Source organism: Entelurus aequoreus, linkage group LG22, assembly GCF_033978785.1.
Source record: "Entelurus aequoreus isolate RoL-2023_Sb linkage group LG22, RoL_Eaeq_v1.1, whole genome shotgun sequence".
NCBI classification, from domain to species: Eukaryota; Metazoa; Chordata; class Actinopteri; order Syngnathiformes; family Syngnathidae; genus Entelurus; species Entelurus aequoreus.
The window spans coordinates 9,771,864-9,790,016 of NC_084752.1; the positions used below are offsets into that span (position 1 = coordinate 9,771,864).

The following is an 18,153-nucleotide window of genomic DNA, read 5'->3' on the forward strand; positions in this document are numbered from 1 at the left end:
TGTTTTAATACACGCAAACCGTTAATGTGAAATTGAGGAGAATGTGGACTTACTGGTGACAATCCCTCCAGCCGGACTGCAAACACCAGTCTGAGAATTCACTGCAGTCCTAAGCATGACCACAAAACATAAATATGAAACACACACACACGCACACACACACACATGCACATCCACACACACACACCTGCCAAAGCTGCCAGTGACAGGGTAGGCGGACACAAAGGAGCCCATGATGTTCGTCACACCGATGGCCAGCAGTTCCTGGTTAGCATCAATCCTGTAATTGTTCTTCCTGGCTGAGAGTCAGAACCTTTTTAGTCCATCTTTTTATGATTCATGAATAAGATATTTACATGATACATTAATGAAATGTCAAATAGAACATGTATAAAATAAGATATATTTTAATGATACATTTATGAAAATAAGATGTTTTCATAATACATGCATTTGTTTCTTTATGTCCTGTCCAGCCACTCGGGCTAATCATATTGATGATGTACATGACCATATCTGCTGTACAGATTTACTTTACAAAAGAGAAGCGTGGGATAGTTCTCTTGTTGCCGTATTTGTATTTGACTTTATTAAGTGGATTTATTTAATGTTTGGCCCAGCCGGACCGCAGCAGAAGGGGAAAGGAAGGAGAAATTAAAAAAAAGACACAGGGGGTAATTGCAGGGACAAGAGGGGGATAAGACAGGAAGACAACAACAACGACAACAAAAACAACAGAATAGCATCAGCAAATACGTTATGTGCAAATATGATACGAAAAATGATAGCAGAGACGCAGTTAGTGAAGTAAATATTAATAACACAGAAATGACAATGAACATTATTGCACTACAGCCGGAGCAATAAAAATACCAATAGAAATAGCATGATTGATCATTAGAGATGTCCGATAATATCGGCCGGCCGATATTATCGGCCGATAAATGCTTTAAAATGTAATATCGGAAATTATCGGTATCGTTTTTTTTATTATCGGTATCGGTTTTTTAATTTTTTTTATTAAATCAACATAAAAAACACAAGATACACTTACAATTAGTGCACCAACCCAAAAAACCTCCCTCCCCCATTTACACTCATTCACACAAAAGGGTTGTTTCCTTCTGTTATTAATATTCTGGTTCCTACATTATATATCAATATATATCAATACAGTCTGCAAGGGATACAGTCCGTAAGCACACATGATTGTGTGTGCTGCTGGTCCACTAATAGTACTAACCTTTAACAGCTAATTTGACTCATTTTCATTAATTACTAGTTTCTATGTAACTGATTTTATATTGTTTTACTTTCTTTTTTATTCAAGAAAATGTTTTTAATTTATTTATCTTATTTTATTTTATTAATTTAAAAAAAAAAAGGACCTTATCTTCACCATACCTGGTTGTCCAAATTAGGCATAATAATGTGTTAATTCCACAACTGTATATATCAGTATCGGTATCGGTTGATATCGGTATCGGTAATTAAAGAGTTGGACAATATCGGAATATCGGATATCGGCAAAAAGCCATTATCGGACATCCCTATTGATAATGAATAATAACAGTAATTACCTCTATTATCAACAATACAATTGTTTTAAATGCAACAATACATATATGTAATGGAAACTTGAATTACAAAAGAAAGCAGATCAATGGATGGGGAAAAAGAGAAGCAAACTATATTAACCTTGTATATTGTTATAGTAAAAATAGGTTAAGTGTGCCGTGTTTTACACAGTTTCCCTGAAGGGGAATTGTTAATATATGTTTGATGAAACGGGATTATATGCATGAGTGTATGTATGCATATGTGCTTGCGTATGTACAGTATGTGTATATGTATGTTTGTACAGTGAATGTATATGTACAGTATGTGTATATATATGTTTGTACAGTGAATGTATATGTACATGTATGTGTATATGTATGTTTGGACAGTGAATGTGCGTGTGGATGTATGTAACATGAATGTGTATGTATGTATTGTATTTGTGTATATATGTGGGAGCGTATGTACCTTTTGTGTGCGCGTATGTATGAATAAATGAATGTAAGTATGTATGTACAAACCCCGTTTCCATATGAGTTGGGAAATTGTGTTAGATGTAAATATAAACGGAATACACCGATTTGCAAATCATTTTCAAGCCATATTCAGTTGAATATGCTACAAAGACAACATATTTGATGTTCAAACTGATAAACATCAGTGAACATGCCCTTTCCCAACTACTTTGGCACATGCTGCAGCCATGAAATTCTAAGTTAATTATTATTTGCAAAAAAAAAAAAAAAGTTTATGAGTTTGAACATCAAATATTTTGTCTTTGTAGTGCATTTAATTGAATATGGGTTGAAAAGGATTTGCAAATCATTGTATTCCGTTTATATTTACATCTAACACAATTTCCCAACTCATATGGAAATGGGGTTTGTATATATGTATGAATAATTGTGTGTATGTGTGTTTGTATGTACAATATATTTGTCTCCCAGTATGTGCGGGAGCCAAAGTACGGCCCCACCCACCCTGAGAATCCAACCCAAAACAAGGGACTACCGGCCCCACGTAGTCAAGCCCGCCAGCGACAGGACCCGTAGAAGAGGGTCCCCCTTTGGCCCTGCAGGGCGGCAGGTCATAGACAAGAGGCGCCCAGCAGAGGACAAAGCACGGGAGATAACAGGGACAGCCGGTGAGAGACCACACCCCACGTGGGCAGAAAGACGGGACGCCCCGAGGGGCCCAGAGACTCCCTGCAGCCGTACGGAAGACCGCCCCGCCCCACAAGCAACCGAGTCTACATAGCTACATGTGCACAACAGGGGAGCTGGTTAACTCATGAGACCTGCGTGCGTGTGTGTTTAAGAGAATAACAACGTGTTGTCTGAGTGACGTCACTGAGTGAGTGGGCGAGTAAAGAGAGAGAGAGAGAGGTGGCGCATGCACTGCGCAGTAGAATGATCAACGGGTCTGGTTGTGTCCTTCAAAACTAATAAAGCAAGCAGGTTGTCACAAATCGGCAGTGATCTCAACCAGGCGCAAGACTCATAATACATTTATGAAAGTATGTACAAAATAAGATGTCATGATACATTTATGAAAGTATGTAAAAAAAAAAAAAAGAATTATAATGATACATTTATAAAATGAACTAAGATGTTTTAATAATATATTTATGAAATGTCAAAGCATACTTGCCAACCTTGAGACCTCCGATACCGGGGGGTGGGGGGGAGGGGGGGGCGGGGGGGGGCGTGGTCGGGGGTGGGGCGGGGGCGTGGTTAAGAGGGGAATATATTTAAGCTAGAATTCACCAACTCAAGTATTTCATATATATACACTACCGTTCAAAAGTTTGGGGTCACCCAAACAATTTTGTGGAATAGCCTTCATTTCTAAGAACAAGAATAGACTGTCGAGTTTCAGATGAAAGTTCTCTTTTTCTGGCCATTTTGAGCGTTTAATTGACCCCACAAATGTGATGCTCCAGAAACTCAATCTGCTCAAAGGAAGGTCAGTTTTGTATCTTCTGTAACAAGCTAAACTGTTTTCAGATGTGTGAACATGATTGCACAAGGGTTTTCTAATCATCAAATAGCCTTCTGAGCTAATGAGCAAACACATTGTACCATTAGAACACTGGAGTGATAGTTGCTGGAAATGGGCCTCTTATATAATTATTGCACCAAAAACCAGACATTTGCAGCTAGAATAGTCATTTACCACATTAGCAATGTATAGAGTGTATTTCTTTAAAGTTAAGACTAGTTTAAAGTTATCTTTATTGAAAAGTACAGTGCTTTTCCTTCAAAAATAAGGACATTTCAATGTGACTCCAAACTTTTGAACGGTAGTGTATATATATATATATATATATATGTATATGTATGAAATACTTGACTTTCAGTGAATTCTAGCTATATATACATATATTTATTTTATTATACATATAAATAAAAGAAATACTTGAATTTCAGTGTTCTGGAGGCTATCCAGTAGATGGCAGTATTGTCCTGTTTAAGAGTGTCACAACATTGCTGTTTACGGCAGAAGAACTGCTTTACGGTAGACTAAACGTGACTGCTGTTGTTGTGTGTTGTTACCGCGCTGGGAGGACGTTAATGAAACTGCCTAACAATAAACCCACATAACAAACCAAGAACTCGCCCTCGATCCTTCTACAGTTATGACGTCATTGGGCAGGCAAGCTGTTTATATTGTGGGAAAGCGGACGTGAGAACAGGCTGTCCCCACTCAGGTCCGCATTGAGCTGGAGGGGGCGTGGCCTCCAGCTCCGGCTGAATACCGGGAGTTTGTCGGGAGAACATTTCTGCCGGGAGGTTATCGGGAGAGGCGCTGAATACCGGGAGTCTCCCGCTAAAAACGGGAGGGTTGGCAAGTATGTGTCAAAGTGATATGTATAATATGTTTTAATGATACATAAATAAAATGTCAAATGTGACATGTATGAAAGAAGCTTAATAATATTATTATAATTTTTCCAAGTATTGAGTTAATAAGTTTCACTCACCGAATGCTTTAGCAATAGCGATGCTTTCCAGAAGACCCATGAAAGGAATTACAGCTAAACCTCCTCCAAAATCCTGCAGACAAAATGTCAAAACCTAACTTGTTCAAATCAGCTCTGATCTTTTCTAACCTTTAAGGGGGAACTGCACGTTTTCACAATCATTTTGAGAGACAAGAGAAGTTTTTGGTTTATTTTACGCTTTCTAACACAAAACCACTACCAAAGCAGCTAATGGGAGCAATCCATTCTGCCTCTAAATCACTTTAAAAATGCATTCAAAAACCGTCAACAATACTTAATTTACGTTCGGCAACCTGTATAATAACCAAACTGTAGCGACATTGTTATTGTAAGAGCGAACACTGAGGAACTCTTTTTTTTTTTAGCGTACTAACACATCGGCATGCTACGATATGACCTGTAGACGCTAACTACGGAAAGAGATGAGCTACACTGCAAAAACTGAAATCTAAGTAAGATGAAATATCTCAAATAAGGGTGATATTTGCTTATTTTCTGTCTGATAAGATAATTCTTCTCACTAAGCAGATTTTATGTTAGAGTGTTTTACTTGTTTTAAGTGTTTTGGTCCTAAATGATCTCAGTAAGATATTACAGCTTGTAGCTGAGATTTTATGACCTATATGTTATGATCTGGTGTTGGATCATAGTTTATTTGGGTTTTGAGTCACTTGTGATATAAGTTATGTTTCAGCACCCCTGTTTTGTGTTGTCTTGGTTGTCATGGGTACTGATTGTTTTCGCCTGCATCTGATTAGTGTTCGGGACTCACACCTGTTCCCGGGCACTAATCAGAGAGCTATTTAGTCCTGCTTTTTCCCGTCACTCAGCCTGGTGCTTTTGTTTGCTTTACGCAACTGTCACGTTTATTACCTTGTGTCCGTAAGCTAAGCGTTGCCTTATGCCTTCCCTGTGTGTGCTATTCCGTTAGCTTTCCTTGTGCTAGGCACGTTCTCCTTGTGTTCGCTTGTTTTGTTCCTTTCTGTTTTCGTGTATGATTTATGCAAATAAATCATTTGTCCTACCTGCACGCTGTCTCTGGAGTTCCTGCTGTCCTCACCGGAAGAACAATCGGTACCCATGACAACCAAGACAACACAAAACAGGGGTGCTGAAACATAACTTATATCACAAGTGACTCAAAACCCAAAATAAACTATGATCCAACACCAGATCGTAACACTATATTGAGTAAAACATGCTTGAAACTAGAATATCAACTGTTGCAAAGCTGTGTCATCAACACTCACAAGTATAAAACTACTTTTTTAAAGTACACTACCGTTCAAAAGTTTGGGGTCACATTGAAATGTCCTTATTTTTGAAGGAAAAGCACTTTTCAATGAAGATAACTTTAAACTAGTCTTAACTTTAAAGAAGTACACTCTATACATTGCTAATGTGGTAAATGACTATTCTAGCTGCAAATGTCTGGTTTTTGGTGCAATATCTACATAGGTGTATAGAGGCCCATTTCCAGCAACTATCACTCCAGTGTTCTAATGGTACAATGTGTTTGCTCATTGGATCTGAAGGCTAATTGATGATTACAAAACCCTTGTGCAATCATGTTCACACATCTGAAAACAGTTTAGCTCGTTACAGAAGCTACAAAACTGACCTTCCTCTGAGCAGATTGAGTTTCTGGAGCATCACATTTGTGGGGTCAATTAGACGCTCAAAATGGCCAGAAAAAGAGAACTTTCATCTGAAACTCGACTGTCTATTCTTGTTCTTAGAAATTAAGGCTATTCCACAAGATTGTTTGGGTGACCCCAAACTTTTGAACGGTGGTGTAATAATTTCTTACTTCAAGCATGAAAAAACAAATCATGATGCCGAGCGCATATCATTATGTCAAGATAATGGCACTAGCATTTACTTAATTTAAGAATATTTTTCAACATATTGAGCAAAAAGGTCTCTTTTTTTTTTTTTTCTACCAAGAAAAGTGCACTTGTTATTAGTGAGAATATACTGATTTTAAGGTATTTTGGGGTTCATTGAGGTTAGCTAATTTTACTTGTTTCGGAAAGTCTTGACAAGCCGAATTTTCTTGTTCTATTGGCAGATAATTTTGCTTCATTCAAATAAAATACCCCTCATTTTGGTTGTTTTTTTTCTTGTTTTTGAACACTGACTTTTTGCAGTGTAGCCTCTACGTCAGCATGAAACGCGTATGAGTTTGTAATGCACAACAAAATGCGTTAAGACACCAATTTGTACTGACTGAAAAACATGAACAATCATATTACAGTATCTGTAACGTGTTAGCCCAACATTTCATGTTTTGTTTGTACACGGCTAGCTCGACAGCGTATGCACTGATGTGCTGCATGCATCATGATCAATTGTATAGTGACTTACTCGAGGCACAGTTGTCCGTTTGGTCAAGCTTGGCTCAAAAGTTCCGGATTTGCAGCGTGACCATTGATTGATTGATTGAAACTTTTGTTAGTAGATTGCACAGTACAGTACATATTCCGTACAATTGACCACTAAATGGTAACACCCGAATACGTTTTTCATTTTGTTTAAATCGGGGTCCACGTTAATCAATGTATGGTAGACCATGAACCATGTCGCTCTCTCGACTTCCGTCTGCTCCAACGTTTCAGCCTCTTCTTTGTGCGCACTTCTAGAAGCAGTAGTATATTTATATATGTATTTAGAATATTCCATATATTTGGTTTAAAAAAGATACGGTTGTGAATCCTCATTTGTCCAACAATAGTCGCCTTTGTTGTCTATTACTAAGTCTGCCTCGATTGGCAGACTTGGCCGTGGTTTGGGGGTGCCCAGCCATACAGACTTCTGGGATCAATTCCAAGTTGATTGCAATGTAACAAAGAAAAGTGCTTGGATTTGTGCGTGCTTTAATACATCGAAATCTTTTCTTATGTGTGATGTTTTTTGATTTGGACTTACACTTATTTTTAGTAGGAAATCCATACAACTCTTAATATCGGTACATGAGGCCCCTGAACTCCTTACCTGTACGAGCTGTTTAAAGGGTACCACCGTGCCATTGGCTGAGGTGTCGGAAGTGGGAGGCGGCTTGAAGGCTGGTAGGCCCTGTGCTGTTTTACCAGTGATGGTGAAGACGTGGTGACCGTAAGCTTCCCATGAAAATGCGCAGAGAGATGCAGCCACAACCACCAGGGCATTACGCACTGATCCAAAAATTTAAAAAACAGAGTATTATAGTATTGTGTACATTAGAGTACTGTAGAGTAGAGTAAAAAAAAGGAGCAGGTAGTACTGACTTGTGGCAACAGTCCACACAAAGGTCTGTGCGATCCTAGAGTACCTGGGAGAATCTTCACTGCCCACACTTGTCTTCACCATCATCATCAACATCATCAGCACAGCAACACACAGCACACCGAGCACTACATCACCTATGCGGGCCTCTGGGATCCTGGACAAGGTGCAGTACACCTGTGGGAAGAACTCGTGTGGAATATCCTTGAGTCCCAACAGATTCTACAAGTGGCAAAGAAGAAGTAGTATTTAATTGTTGCTGAAAAATGCTGAAGTCAGCAAGTCCCGCCCCACCCTTCTCTTCTCACTACTAAAATACACCCACTTAGTTGACGTCGACATACAAAGTAGACCGCTCTTGTCGACATACAAAGTACGAGACATTTCTTTGAAAAATTTGAACACATACACTACCGTTCAAAAGTTTGGGGTCACCCAAACAATTTTGTGGAATAGCCTTCATTTCTAAGAACAAGAATAGACTGTCGAGTTTCAGATGAAAGTTCTCCTTTTCTGGCCATTTTGAGCGTTTAATGACCCACAAATGTGATGCTCCAGAAACTCAATCTGCTCAAAGGAAGGTCAGTTTTGTAGCTTCTGTAACGAGCTAAACTGTTTTCAGATGTGTGAACATGATTGCACAAGGGTTTTCTAATCATCAATTAGCCCTCTGAGTCAATGAGCAAACACATTGTACCATTAGAACACTGGAGTGATAGTTGCTGGAAATGGGCCTCTCTACACCTATGTAGATATTGCACTGAAAACCAGACATTTGTATCTAGAATAGTCATTCACCACATTAGCAATGTATAGAGTGTATTTCTTTAAAGTTAAGACTAGTTTAAAGTTATCTTCATTGAAAAGTACAGTGCTTTTCCTTCAAAAATAAGGACATTTCATGTGACCCCAAACTTTTGAACGGTAGTATATGTCGACATGTTGCATATTGGCTGATATTGATTTTTTTTTCTATAGTTTTGATTGTAATATTTAGAGATGTCCGATAAATGCTTTAAAATGTAATATCGGAAATTATCAGTATCGTTTTTTTTTATTATCGGTATCGTTTTTTTTATTTTTATTTTTTATTAAATCAACATAAAAACACAAGATACACTTACAATTAGTGCACCAACCCAAAAAAACTCCCTCCCCCATTCACACTCATTCACACAAAAGGGTTGTTTCTTTCTGTTATTAATATTCTGGTTCCTACATTATATATCAATATATATCAATACAGTCTGCAAGGGATACAGTCCGTAAGCACACATGATTGTGCGTGCTGCTGGTCCACTAATAGTACTAACCTTTAACAGTTAATTTGACTCATTTTCATTAATTACTAGTTTCTATGTAACTGTTTTTATATTGTTTTACTTTCTTTTTTATTCAAGAAAATGTTTTTGATTTATTTATATTATTTTATTTTATTAATTCTTTTAAAAAGGACCTTATCTTCACCATACCCGGTTGTCCAAATTAGCATAATAATGTATTAATTCCACGACTGTATATATCGATATCGGTTGATATCGGTATCGGTAATTAAAGAGTTGGACAATGTCGGAATATCGGATATCGGCAAAAAGCCATTATCGGACATCCCTAGTAATATTTTCAGAATGTGTTTGTTCTATTTTTGGCCAAAGGAAGACAAAGAAAACAATCCGAAGTTGTCTTTATTTTTTAGTTTTAATGCCATGATTTTAATAGTCCGGCCCGCGTGTGCAGATTTTCCTCCATGCGGCCCCTGAGCTAAAATGAGTTTGACACCCCTGGTTTAGTGCAAAGCAAGCTTCAAAATAAAAGCATGCATTTTTAAAAGGAACAAACAAAATAAACGTTATTGTCATTGTAACCAAAACATAGAAGCAAATTATTACAGCAGCTTTTTTTTTTTTATGAGAGACATATCACCTTCATTATAACAGCTTGATTATGTAATGTCAATGTAACATGATGGTGTACTGTATGTTACGTAAAATGGTGGTTATGTGCAATATGTAATGTAAATGTAACATGAATGTGTACAGTATGTAATGTAATATGAATATGTGCAATATTAAATGTAAATGTGACATGATTGCGGTATATAATTCAAATATAATATAGTTACAGTATGTATAGTATATATGATTACGTACAGTAAGTAATGTACTGTCCTGTTCTGTCTCCCTGTCATGTTTGTCTGCTCTTGAGTGGGACTGTGCTGAAAACGTAATTTCGATTCCTTGTATGTCTTCTACAATACTCAAAACCAGTGAAGTTAGCACGTTGTGTAAATCGTAAATAAAAACAGAATACAATGATTTGCTAATCCTTTTCAACTTATATTCAATTGAATAGACTGCAAAGACAAGATACCTAACGTTCAAATTGGTAAACTTTATTATTCTTTGCAAATATTAGCTCATTTGGAATTTGATGCCTGCGACATGTTTCAAAAAAGCTGGCACAAGTGGCAAAAAAGACTAAGAAAGTTGAGGAATGCTCATCCAACACTTATTCGGAACATCCCACAGGTGAACAGGCTCATTGGGAACAGGTATTGGGTATAAAAGCAGCTTCCATGAAATGCTCAGTCATTCACAAACAAGGAAGGGGCGAGGGTCACCACTTTGTCAACAAATGCGTTTACAAATTGTCCAACAGTTTAAGAACAAAATTTCTCAACAAGCTATTGCAAGGAATTTAGGGATTTCACCATTTACGGTCCATAATATCATCAAAAGGTTCAGAGAATCTGGAGAAATCACTGCACGTAAGCGACAATGCTCGTGACCTTCGATCCCTCAGGCGGTACTGCATCAAAAAGCGACATCAGAGTGTAAAGGATATCACCACATGGGCTCAGGAACACTTCAGAAAACCACTGTCAGTAACTACAGTCCGTCACTGCATCTGTAAGTGCAAGTTAAAACTCTACTATGCAAAGCAAAAGTAATTTATCAACAACACCCAGAAATGTGTTGTTGGAAAAGTGTTCTGTGGTCTGACGAGTCTACATTTACAATTGTTTTTGGAAACTGTGGACGTCCTGTCCTCCGGACCAAAGAGGAAACGAACCATCCGGACTGTTATAGGCGCAAAGTTCAAAAGCCAGCATCTGTGATAGTATGGGGGTGTATTAGTGCCCAAGTCATGGGTAACTTACACATGTGTGAAGGCGCCATTAATGCTGAAAGGTGCATACAGGTTTTGGAGCAACATATGTTGCCATCCAAGCAACGTTATCATGGACGCCCCTGCTTATTTCAGCAAGACGATGCCAAGCCCCGTTCTGCACGTGTTACAACAGCGTGGCTTCGTAGTAAAAGAGTGTGGGTACTAGACTGGCCTGCCTGTAGTCCAGACCTGTCTCCCATTGAAAATGTGTGGCGCATTATTTAAGCGTAAAACACCACAACAGAGACCCCGGACTGTTGAACAACTTAAGCTGTACATCAAGCAAGAATGGGAAAGAATTCCACCTGAAAAGCTTCAAAAATTGGTCTCCTAAGTTCCCAAACTTTTATGAGTGTTGTTAAAAGGAAAGGCCATGTAACACAGTGGTAAAAATGCCCCTGTGCCAACTTTTTTGCAATGTGTTGCTGCCATTAAAATCTAAGTTAATGATTATTTGCAAAAAAAAATAAGTATCTCAGTTCGAACATTAAATATCTTGTCACATTAAATATCTTTACACAATGTGCCAACTTTACTGGTTTTGGGTTTTGTACATGTGAAGAATTGACAAAAAATTTGACAGTTGGCAGTAAATGTTATATAATTGTGTACAGTATTTAATGCAATGTAATTTGAGTATGCACAATATGTTATGTAAATGTCACATATGATGATGTCAGTATGTAGAGTAATGTAATGTCACATGAGATGAGCTCACCTGCACCTGGCCAAAGCCAATAGTTATTGCTGCAGCACAAGTGAAGCCTTTAATAACAGGAAAAGAGACGAAGTCCAAGAGGAATCCTGCAAATATGTCATTTTGTAAATTATTAGAAACAATATTGTCATGTTCATAGAAGAATGAAAGCAGTCATGTATTTTTTTTTTTTTGCGTAACAACACAATGTCTGTTTTCGTGAGGTCAAATGTTACTAAAAAAAAGTCACATGACTTGCATGGTCTTTTTACCTAATCTGAGTAAAGCTGTTCCAGCCTGAATGATTCCACACAGGAGGCTGAGCAGCACCGCTCGCTGTGGCTCACCTCCCACCACCGAGAAACACAGGAGTGACATGATAGCTGTGGGACCAAGCGTCACGTCTTTGGATGTCCCCAGAAGTGCGTAGATAAAGCCGCCCATGAAGGCAGAATAGAGTCCATACTGTGTGCAAAAGTATTGATTATGTTTTTGATGTATTTTACATAAATAATTACACATAAACAGTTAGTCAAATAAAACACAACTTTACAAATCATTCAAATACTGTTTGAGCAGAAGTTCTTGCTGACAGAAGTTTTCTTTAAGAGATTGTGGGGAGGCGGGGCCGCCAGACCGACAGCGAGGCAGGGCACACCGGAGCCCGCTCCAAGATGGCGGCGAGGAGGCGTGGCCGGCAGTCCAACAGCGAGGCAGGGCACACCGGAGCCCGCTCCAAGATAGCGGCGAGGAGGCGGGGACGGCGAGCAAGCGGCGAGGCGGTGCGCCCCGAGATCGACGCCGCAATTGTTACCAGGTGCCATACTTGCCAACCCTCCCGTTTTTAGCGGGAGAATCCCGGTATTCAGCGCCTCTCCCGACAACCTCCCGGTAGAGATTTTCTCCCGACAAACTCCCGGTATTCAGCCGGAGCTGGAGGCCACGCCCCCTCCAGCTCAATGCGGACCTGAGTGGGGACAGCCGTTCTCACGTCCGCTTTCCCAGCAGCTTGCCTGCCCAATGACGTCATAACATCTACGGCTTTTAGAGAGTAGAGTGCACAACAAGGAGAGAGACTTCTTGGTTTCTTATGTGGGTTTATTGTTAGGCAGTTTCATTAACGTCCTCCCAGCGCGGTAACAACACACAACAACAGCAGTCACGTTTAGTCTACCGTAAAGCAGTTCGTCTGCCGTAAACAGCAATGTTGTGACACTCTTAAACAGGACAATACTGCCACCTACTGGATAGCCTGCAGAACACTGAAATTCAAGTATGTCTTTTATTTATATGTATAATAAAATAAAAAATAAAATAAAAATATATATGTAGCTAGAATTCACTGAAAGTCAAGTATATATATATTTCATATATATATATATATATATATGAAATACTTGATTTGGTGAATTCTAGCTGGAAATATACTCTCCTCTTAACCACGCCCCCCGCCCCAAACACGCACCCCCCCTCCCCCCCACCTCCCGATATTGGAGGTCTCAAGGTTGGCAAGTATGCCAGGTGCGTGGATCGTGCACCTGGTCACAATCAGCTAATCTCCTCGCAAGGTGTAAACATTTGTTGTGAGTTCATGCACAGTGTTGGTTTTGTTCTTTGAACAAGGTGATGTTCATGCACGGTTCATTTTGTGCACCAGTTAAAAAAACATATAACTTTGTCCTGAATTTGAAAACATTTTTATTTTTCACTAAAGAAGGGTTCTGTGAATTAAACTGGTGGGGTTCGGTACCTCCAACAAGGTTAAGAACCACTGATCTAGGGATCTAGATATCTGGTCAGGACACTCCTGACTCTTGCCTTCACCTTCATTGTCAATTCGTTTTTGGTGACTTTATATACCGTAATTTCCGGACTATAAGCCGCTACTTTTTCCCCTCGTTTTGGTCCCTGTGGCTTTTACGACCGTGCGGCTTTTTTTTACGGCTTACGGTAACCAGGGCCGCGCACTATCGAGAGCAAAACAAAGAGTAGGAGAGCGTCAGCGACAGTTTGCGCGAAGGAAGTGTTCATGCAAACACCCTCAATATGGAAAACAAACGGAGAGGTGCATATGATACTGCTTTTAAGTTAAAGGCAATCGATCTGGCTGTCAAAGAAGGAAATAGAGCTGCTGCACGTACCCTTGACTTGGCTGACGCCGCCATTTTGGACCTGTTCTTCTCCGACACAGTCGAAGAGGATTTCGGTGGTTTTAGTACGCAGGAGGAAGACGATAACACAATGATTAAAGACTGACTACCGCTAATACCGTTGTATTATTTGTACTCTGCACGAATGCTGTTCGCCATGTCAAAGATGTGAAAGTTTGATTGAATGATTGAAAGATTTATTGTTAATAAATGGGACGCTTTGCGTTCCCCAAACAGTCATCTCTGTCCCGACAATCCCCTCCGTGGTAGCAGGAACCCCTATATACTACGGTAATTACACATTAAAACGCCCGCGGCTTATAGTCGGGTGCGGCATATATATGGAGCAATCTGTATTTTCCCCTAAATTTAGCTGGTGCAGCTTATAGGCAGGTGCGGCTTATAGTACGGAAATTACGGTACTCTGGACGTAGACGTTGAGTCCGCGACATACACGGCGGACAATAACTGATACAGTCTGCTTTGCCAGTCCAAAAGCATTCAATGTTTTCCGTAGTCTTCCCTCGACGGCCAGGTAATACAAAGCACACGCTACCTTTTTTTTTAATCACATCTACGGGAGCCCGCATTCTCGTTGTCTCTCCTTCGACAGATGCACAAAGTTTTTCAGTAAGTAGAATGACAGCTGACCTGGACATTGGAAAGTTCTCTTGCCGTCTGAGATGTGTGGTATCCCAAATAGTTGCAATCACGCGTTTTCTTCTCTTAAGGTATTCATGTGTGATTTCCACAAGCGTCTGTACATTTAGAAGAATGAGAAACACGGACATGTCTGGATGACTCGCTTCCATCTCTCCAGTGGTTAGCTACGGTTGTTACGAAGCTGGGTGTGGCGCGTTCTTTCTGACGTCACTTCCGGTGTGGGGTGCTGTCTTTCTGGCGTCGCTTCCCCTCAGAACTCAGTTTGTAAACGATCAATGACTCCATGCAAAGCTAAGAGCCGGAGTTTCAAGAAATACACGGCACACTTACCCGTGTAAAAAATTATCAGAGGACGGGAACCTTAAACGATGGTTTAGTGTGGCTGAAACGATGCTTAGGCTAAATAATTATTCATTTAAGGCAGGGGTGTCCAAACTTTTTCCACTTAGGGCCGCACACGGAAAAATTTAAGCATGCGGGGGCCATTTTGATATTTTTCATTTTCAAACCATAACAAAATATATGGATTTCTTTTTTTTTAACCTTTAGGGCTCCCGGGGACCATAAAGGGTCTCAGTCATTAAACTGTTAAAAATAAGTCAAATGATTATTTTATCTTTTTATTTAACGCTTACAGTAAATCTCTATATCAACTTGACGTTGATATAAAGTCAAAAAAAAAAAGGTTTTCTGTCAAAGACAACTTTGTTTTTTATAGTAAAACAGAAATATGCAGTATTTAGTATTAAGAGCCTTAAAAGATCAATAATGCAGGACACCATTGATTTTAATGATTTAATATTTTTGAGTAATCACAGTGAAAAGTTAAATAAAATCCTACTAAATATATTTGGGATCCAAAAGGTCCCCCACTCATAAAGTGATACATTTTTATTAGGTTTTTTTTAACTTTTAACACTTAAATTACGAGATCAACTTCAGATATATCTGTCGATTTTACGTTTGAACTATTATTTTGTTTGTTTTATGCTCTTTTGTCAAATAAAACTTTGATGTTTTTATATGGCAACCACACAATATATGCAATATTTTTTCCACAAGTGATATTTTTTAAGTAATAATTCATTATAACATAGATTTTTAGTCTTTTTTTTTTTTTTTAGCAATGGCAAAAAAAAGAAAAATAAAGACAAAAGGAAAAAAACAGCCTGCATGGCAGCTTTGTGTCAACATTGCAACTTTTTCTTGTTAGATTTCACCTCATTTCACTTTTTTTAAATGTTTTTTGAAATTTTTGCAATATTATCAATTTTGCAATTTTTGCAGAATGTGTGGCGGGCCGGTAAACAATTAGCTGAGGGCCGCAAATGGCCCCCGGGCCGCACTTTGGACACCCCTGATTTAACACAATAGTCTCAAGATCAACTTCAGATCTATCCGTCAATTATAAGTTTTATTGTTGTTTATGTTTTTTGTTTGTTCGTTTTAGGCCCTTCTTTTAAAGAAAACAGCTTAGTTTTTTATATGGCAAACACAAAATATGCAACATTTGCCCCAAAAAATACTTTAAAGTGGAATATTTAATGTGACGTAATTGGAGCCTTGAATAAGTCAATAATTCATAATGACATTGATTTTGATTCACTATTATTTTTTAAAGAAAGAAACAGCCTGCATTGCAGCTTTGTGTTATTAGAGTAAACATTGCAACATGTTCTTGTTACATTTCACCTGTTTGCTCTTTTAAACCACTTTTTATGTTTTTCATTTTTTTCAACCGTATTTTTAAAATGTGCCGTGGGGCCGTTAAAAAATGACCTGCGGGCCGCACTTTGGACACCCCTGATTTAAGGGGTTGTCCGGCTTAGTGTAGACATGGCCTCAGACTGTTCATAAATGTTGGTGGTGTGAGGAGGTTCTTACAGACTCACCTGCACAGGAAGTCCTGCTACTTCTGCATAGGCCAGCACTTGTGGCACAGTTGTCAGGCCAACAGTGAAGCCCGCAAGCAGATCCATCTGAAGACACTTGATGTTGTATTTAGGTAACCAGGTCAGTATGGGCAGACATCTCTTGAGCAATCGGAAAAAAACAACTGAGCGCTGGTTGGAATCTCCTTGAAGCAGAGGTTGGTCCATTGTGCGGAGAAGGGGAGTGTGTGAGGAGCACCTGCACAGGTGGATGTTGGCAGAAGTTATACAAATAAATTCAATAAGCATATATTTACAGCCGGGCGGTCAAGTTATAAATTTTTTAAATCAGATTAATCACACTCTTGAACTGTGATTAATCATGATTAATCACCGGTTATTATTTGCTTGCATAAATACAATTTGATTAAGAAAATAAAACAATAAAACAAGTCATTGATTTGCTCAAAACTTGGTGACAGTAAGTATAGTAAGAATTAAATGAACATTATATACAGTACAGGCCAAAAGTTTGGACACGCCTTCTCATTCAATGTGTTTTCTTTATTTTCATGACTATTTACCTTGTAGATTGTCACTGAAGGCATCAAAACTATGAATGAACACATGTGGAGTTATGTACTCAACAAAAAAAGAGGAAATAACTGAAAACATGTTTTATATTCTCGTTTCTTCAAAATAGCCACCCTTTGCTCTGTTGTCCTTTCTGTTTTTAAAATTTTGATTTCTATTAACTGTTTTAATCTTTTTTACCCTTTAAAATGGTTTTTAGTTATATTTATTTTATATTGTTTTTATATTGGTTTTATATGTATATATTTTTTGTTTTTATTCAGTCATTTGTGGAGCTGAAGATAATATTTGAATATTGTTTTTAATATTGTTGTGCAGCATTTTGGAAACATTGTGTTGTTTAAATGTGCTATATAAACAAAGTGGATTGGATTGGATTGCTGCTCTGCACACTCTTGGCATTCTCTCGATGAGCTTCAATTCAATGGTTTTTATTTGGTCATCAGTTCATGTAAACAGTACACTTCAAGCGCATGGCAGATAAATAAATAAAAGTATTGGTTTACATTTCCTGACCAAAAAGGTATAGGCCGAAGCTAAAAGTGTATTACGCCAACCCTTTCAACATTCACTTTGCACATGTCAAATTGAGAAGAAAAACAAACAAAAAACAAGTAATCGATCTTGAGATAAAGAAACACAAGAAAGGACTCTAGAGTCTCTGTCAAAATCATAGTACTTGATCACATGCATTGTTAAGCATGTAAATACATGCATTTACCAATATATACATATTAATATATTTATACTGTATATAAATACAGTATACACATCTATACATACCACATACGATTATTCAAATGCACAATTGTGCATACACTTTTTTTTTTCCTTCCCCTTCCTACCTCTTTTCCTCCCTTCAAGTGGTAGTCACCTGAAATGGTTTTCACTTCACAGGTGTCATAGTTTTGATGCCTTCAGTGACAATCTACAAGGTAAATAGTCTTGAAAATAAAAAAAACAACCCAGACTTAAACAAGTTGAAAAACTTATTCGGGTGTCACCATTTAGTGGTCAGTTGTACGGAATATGTACTTCACTGTGCAACCTACTAATAAAAGTTTCAATCAATCAATCAATACCGGTCCATCGCTACAGACATGATGCTACTACCAAAAATGTATTGGTGCGGATACAGGTCCGAAGCAAAGAAAGACTGGCGGCAGAGAGTTTTTTCAA

At 38.4% G+C, this 18,153-nt stretch overlaps 1 protein-coding gene across 3 annotated transcripts in view; it reads right to left on the reverse strand.

Moving 5' to 3' along the window:
• Positions 1-18,153, reverse strand: part of slc26a11 (solute carrier family 26 member 11) — a 33,747-nt gene that overhangs the window by 12,203 nt on the left and 3,391 nt on the right. For 2 of the 3 annotated variants that reach the window (XM_062033677.1, XM_062033678.1), the window contains exons 3-10: positions 16,402-16,639; positions 11,969-12,161; positions 11,718-11,803; positions 7,831-8,050; positions 7,559-7,737; positions 4,544-4,616; positions 188-299; positions 54-109 (exon numbers count right to left, since the gene is read on the reverse strand). In XM_062033677.1, coding sequence (XP_061889661.1) covers positions 54-109; positions 188-299; positions 4,544-4,616; positions 7,559-7,737; positions 7,831-8,050; positions 11,718-11,803; positions 11,969-12,161; positions 16,402-16,608 — 1,126 coding nt within the window. In that variant the 5' untranslated portion in view covers positions 16,609-16,639. The remainder of the gene's footprint in view (positions 1-53; positions 110-187; positions 300-4,543; positions 4,617-7,558; positions 7,738-7,830; positions 8,051-11,717; positions 11,804-11,968; positions 12,162-16,401; positions 16,640-18,153) is intronic. The other variant, XM_062033679.1, reaches the window with a different exon arrangement.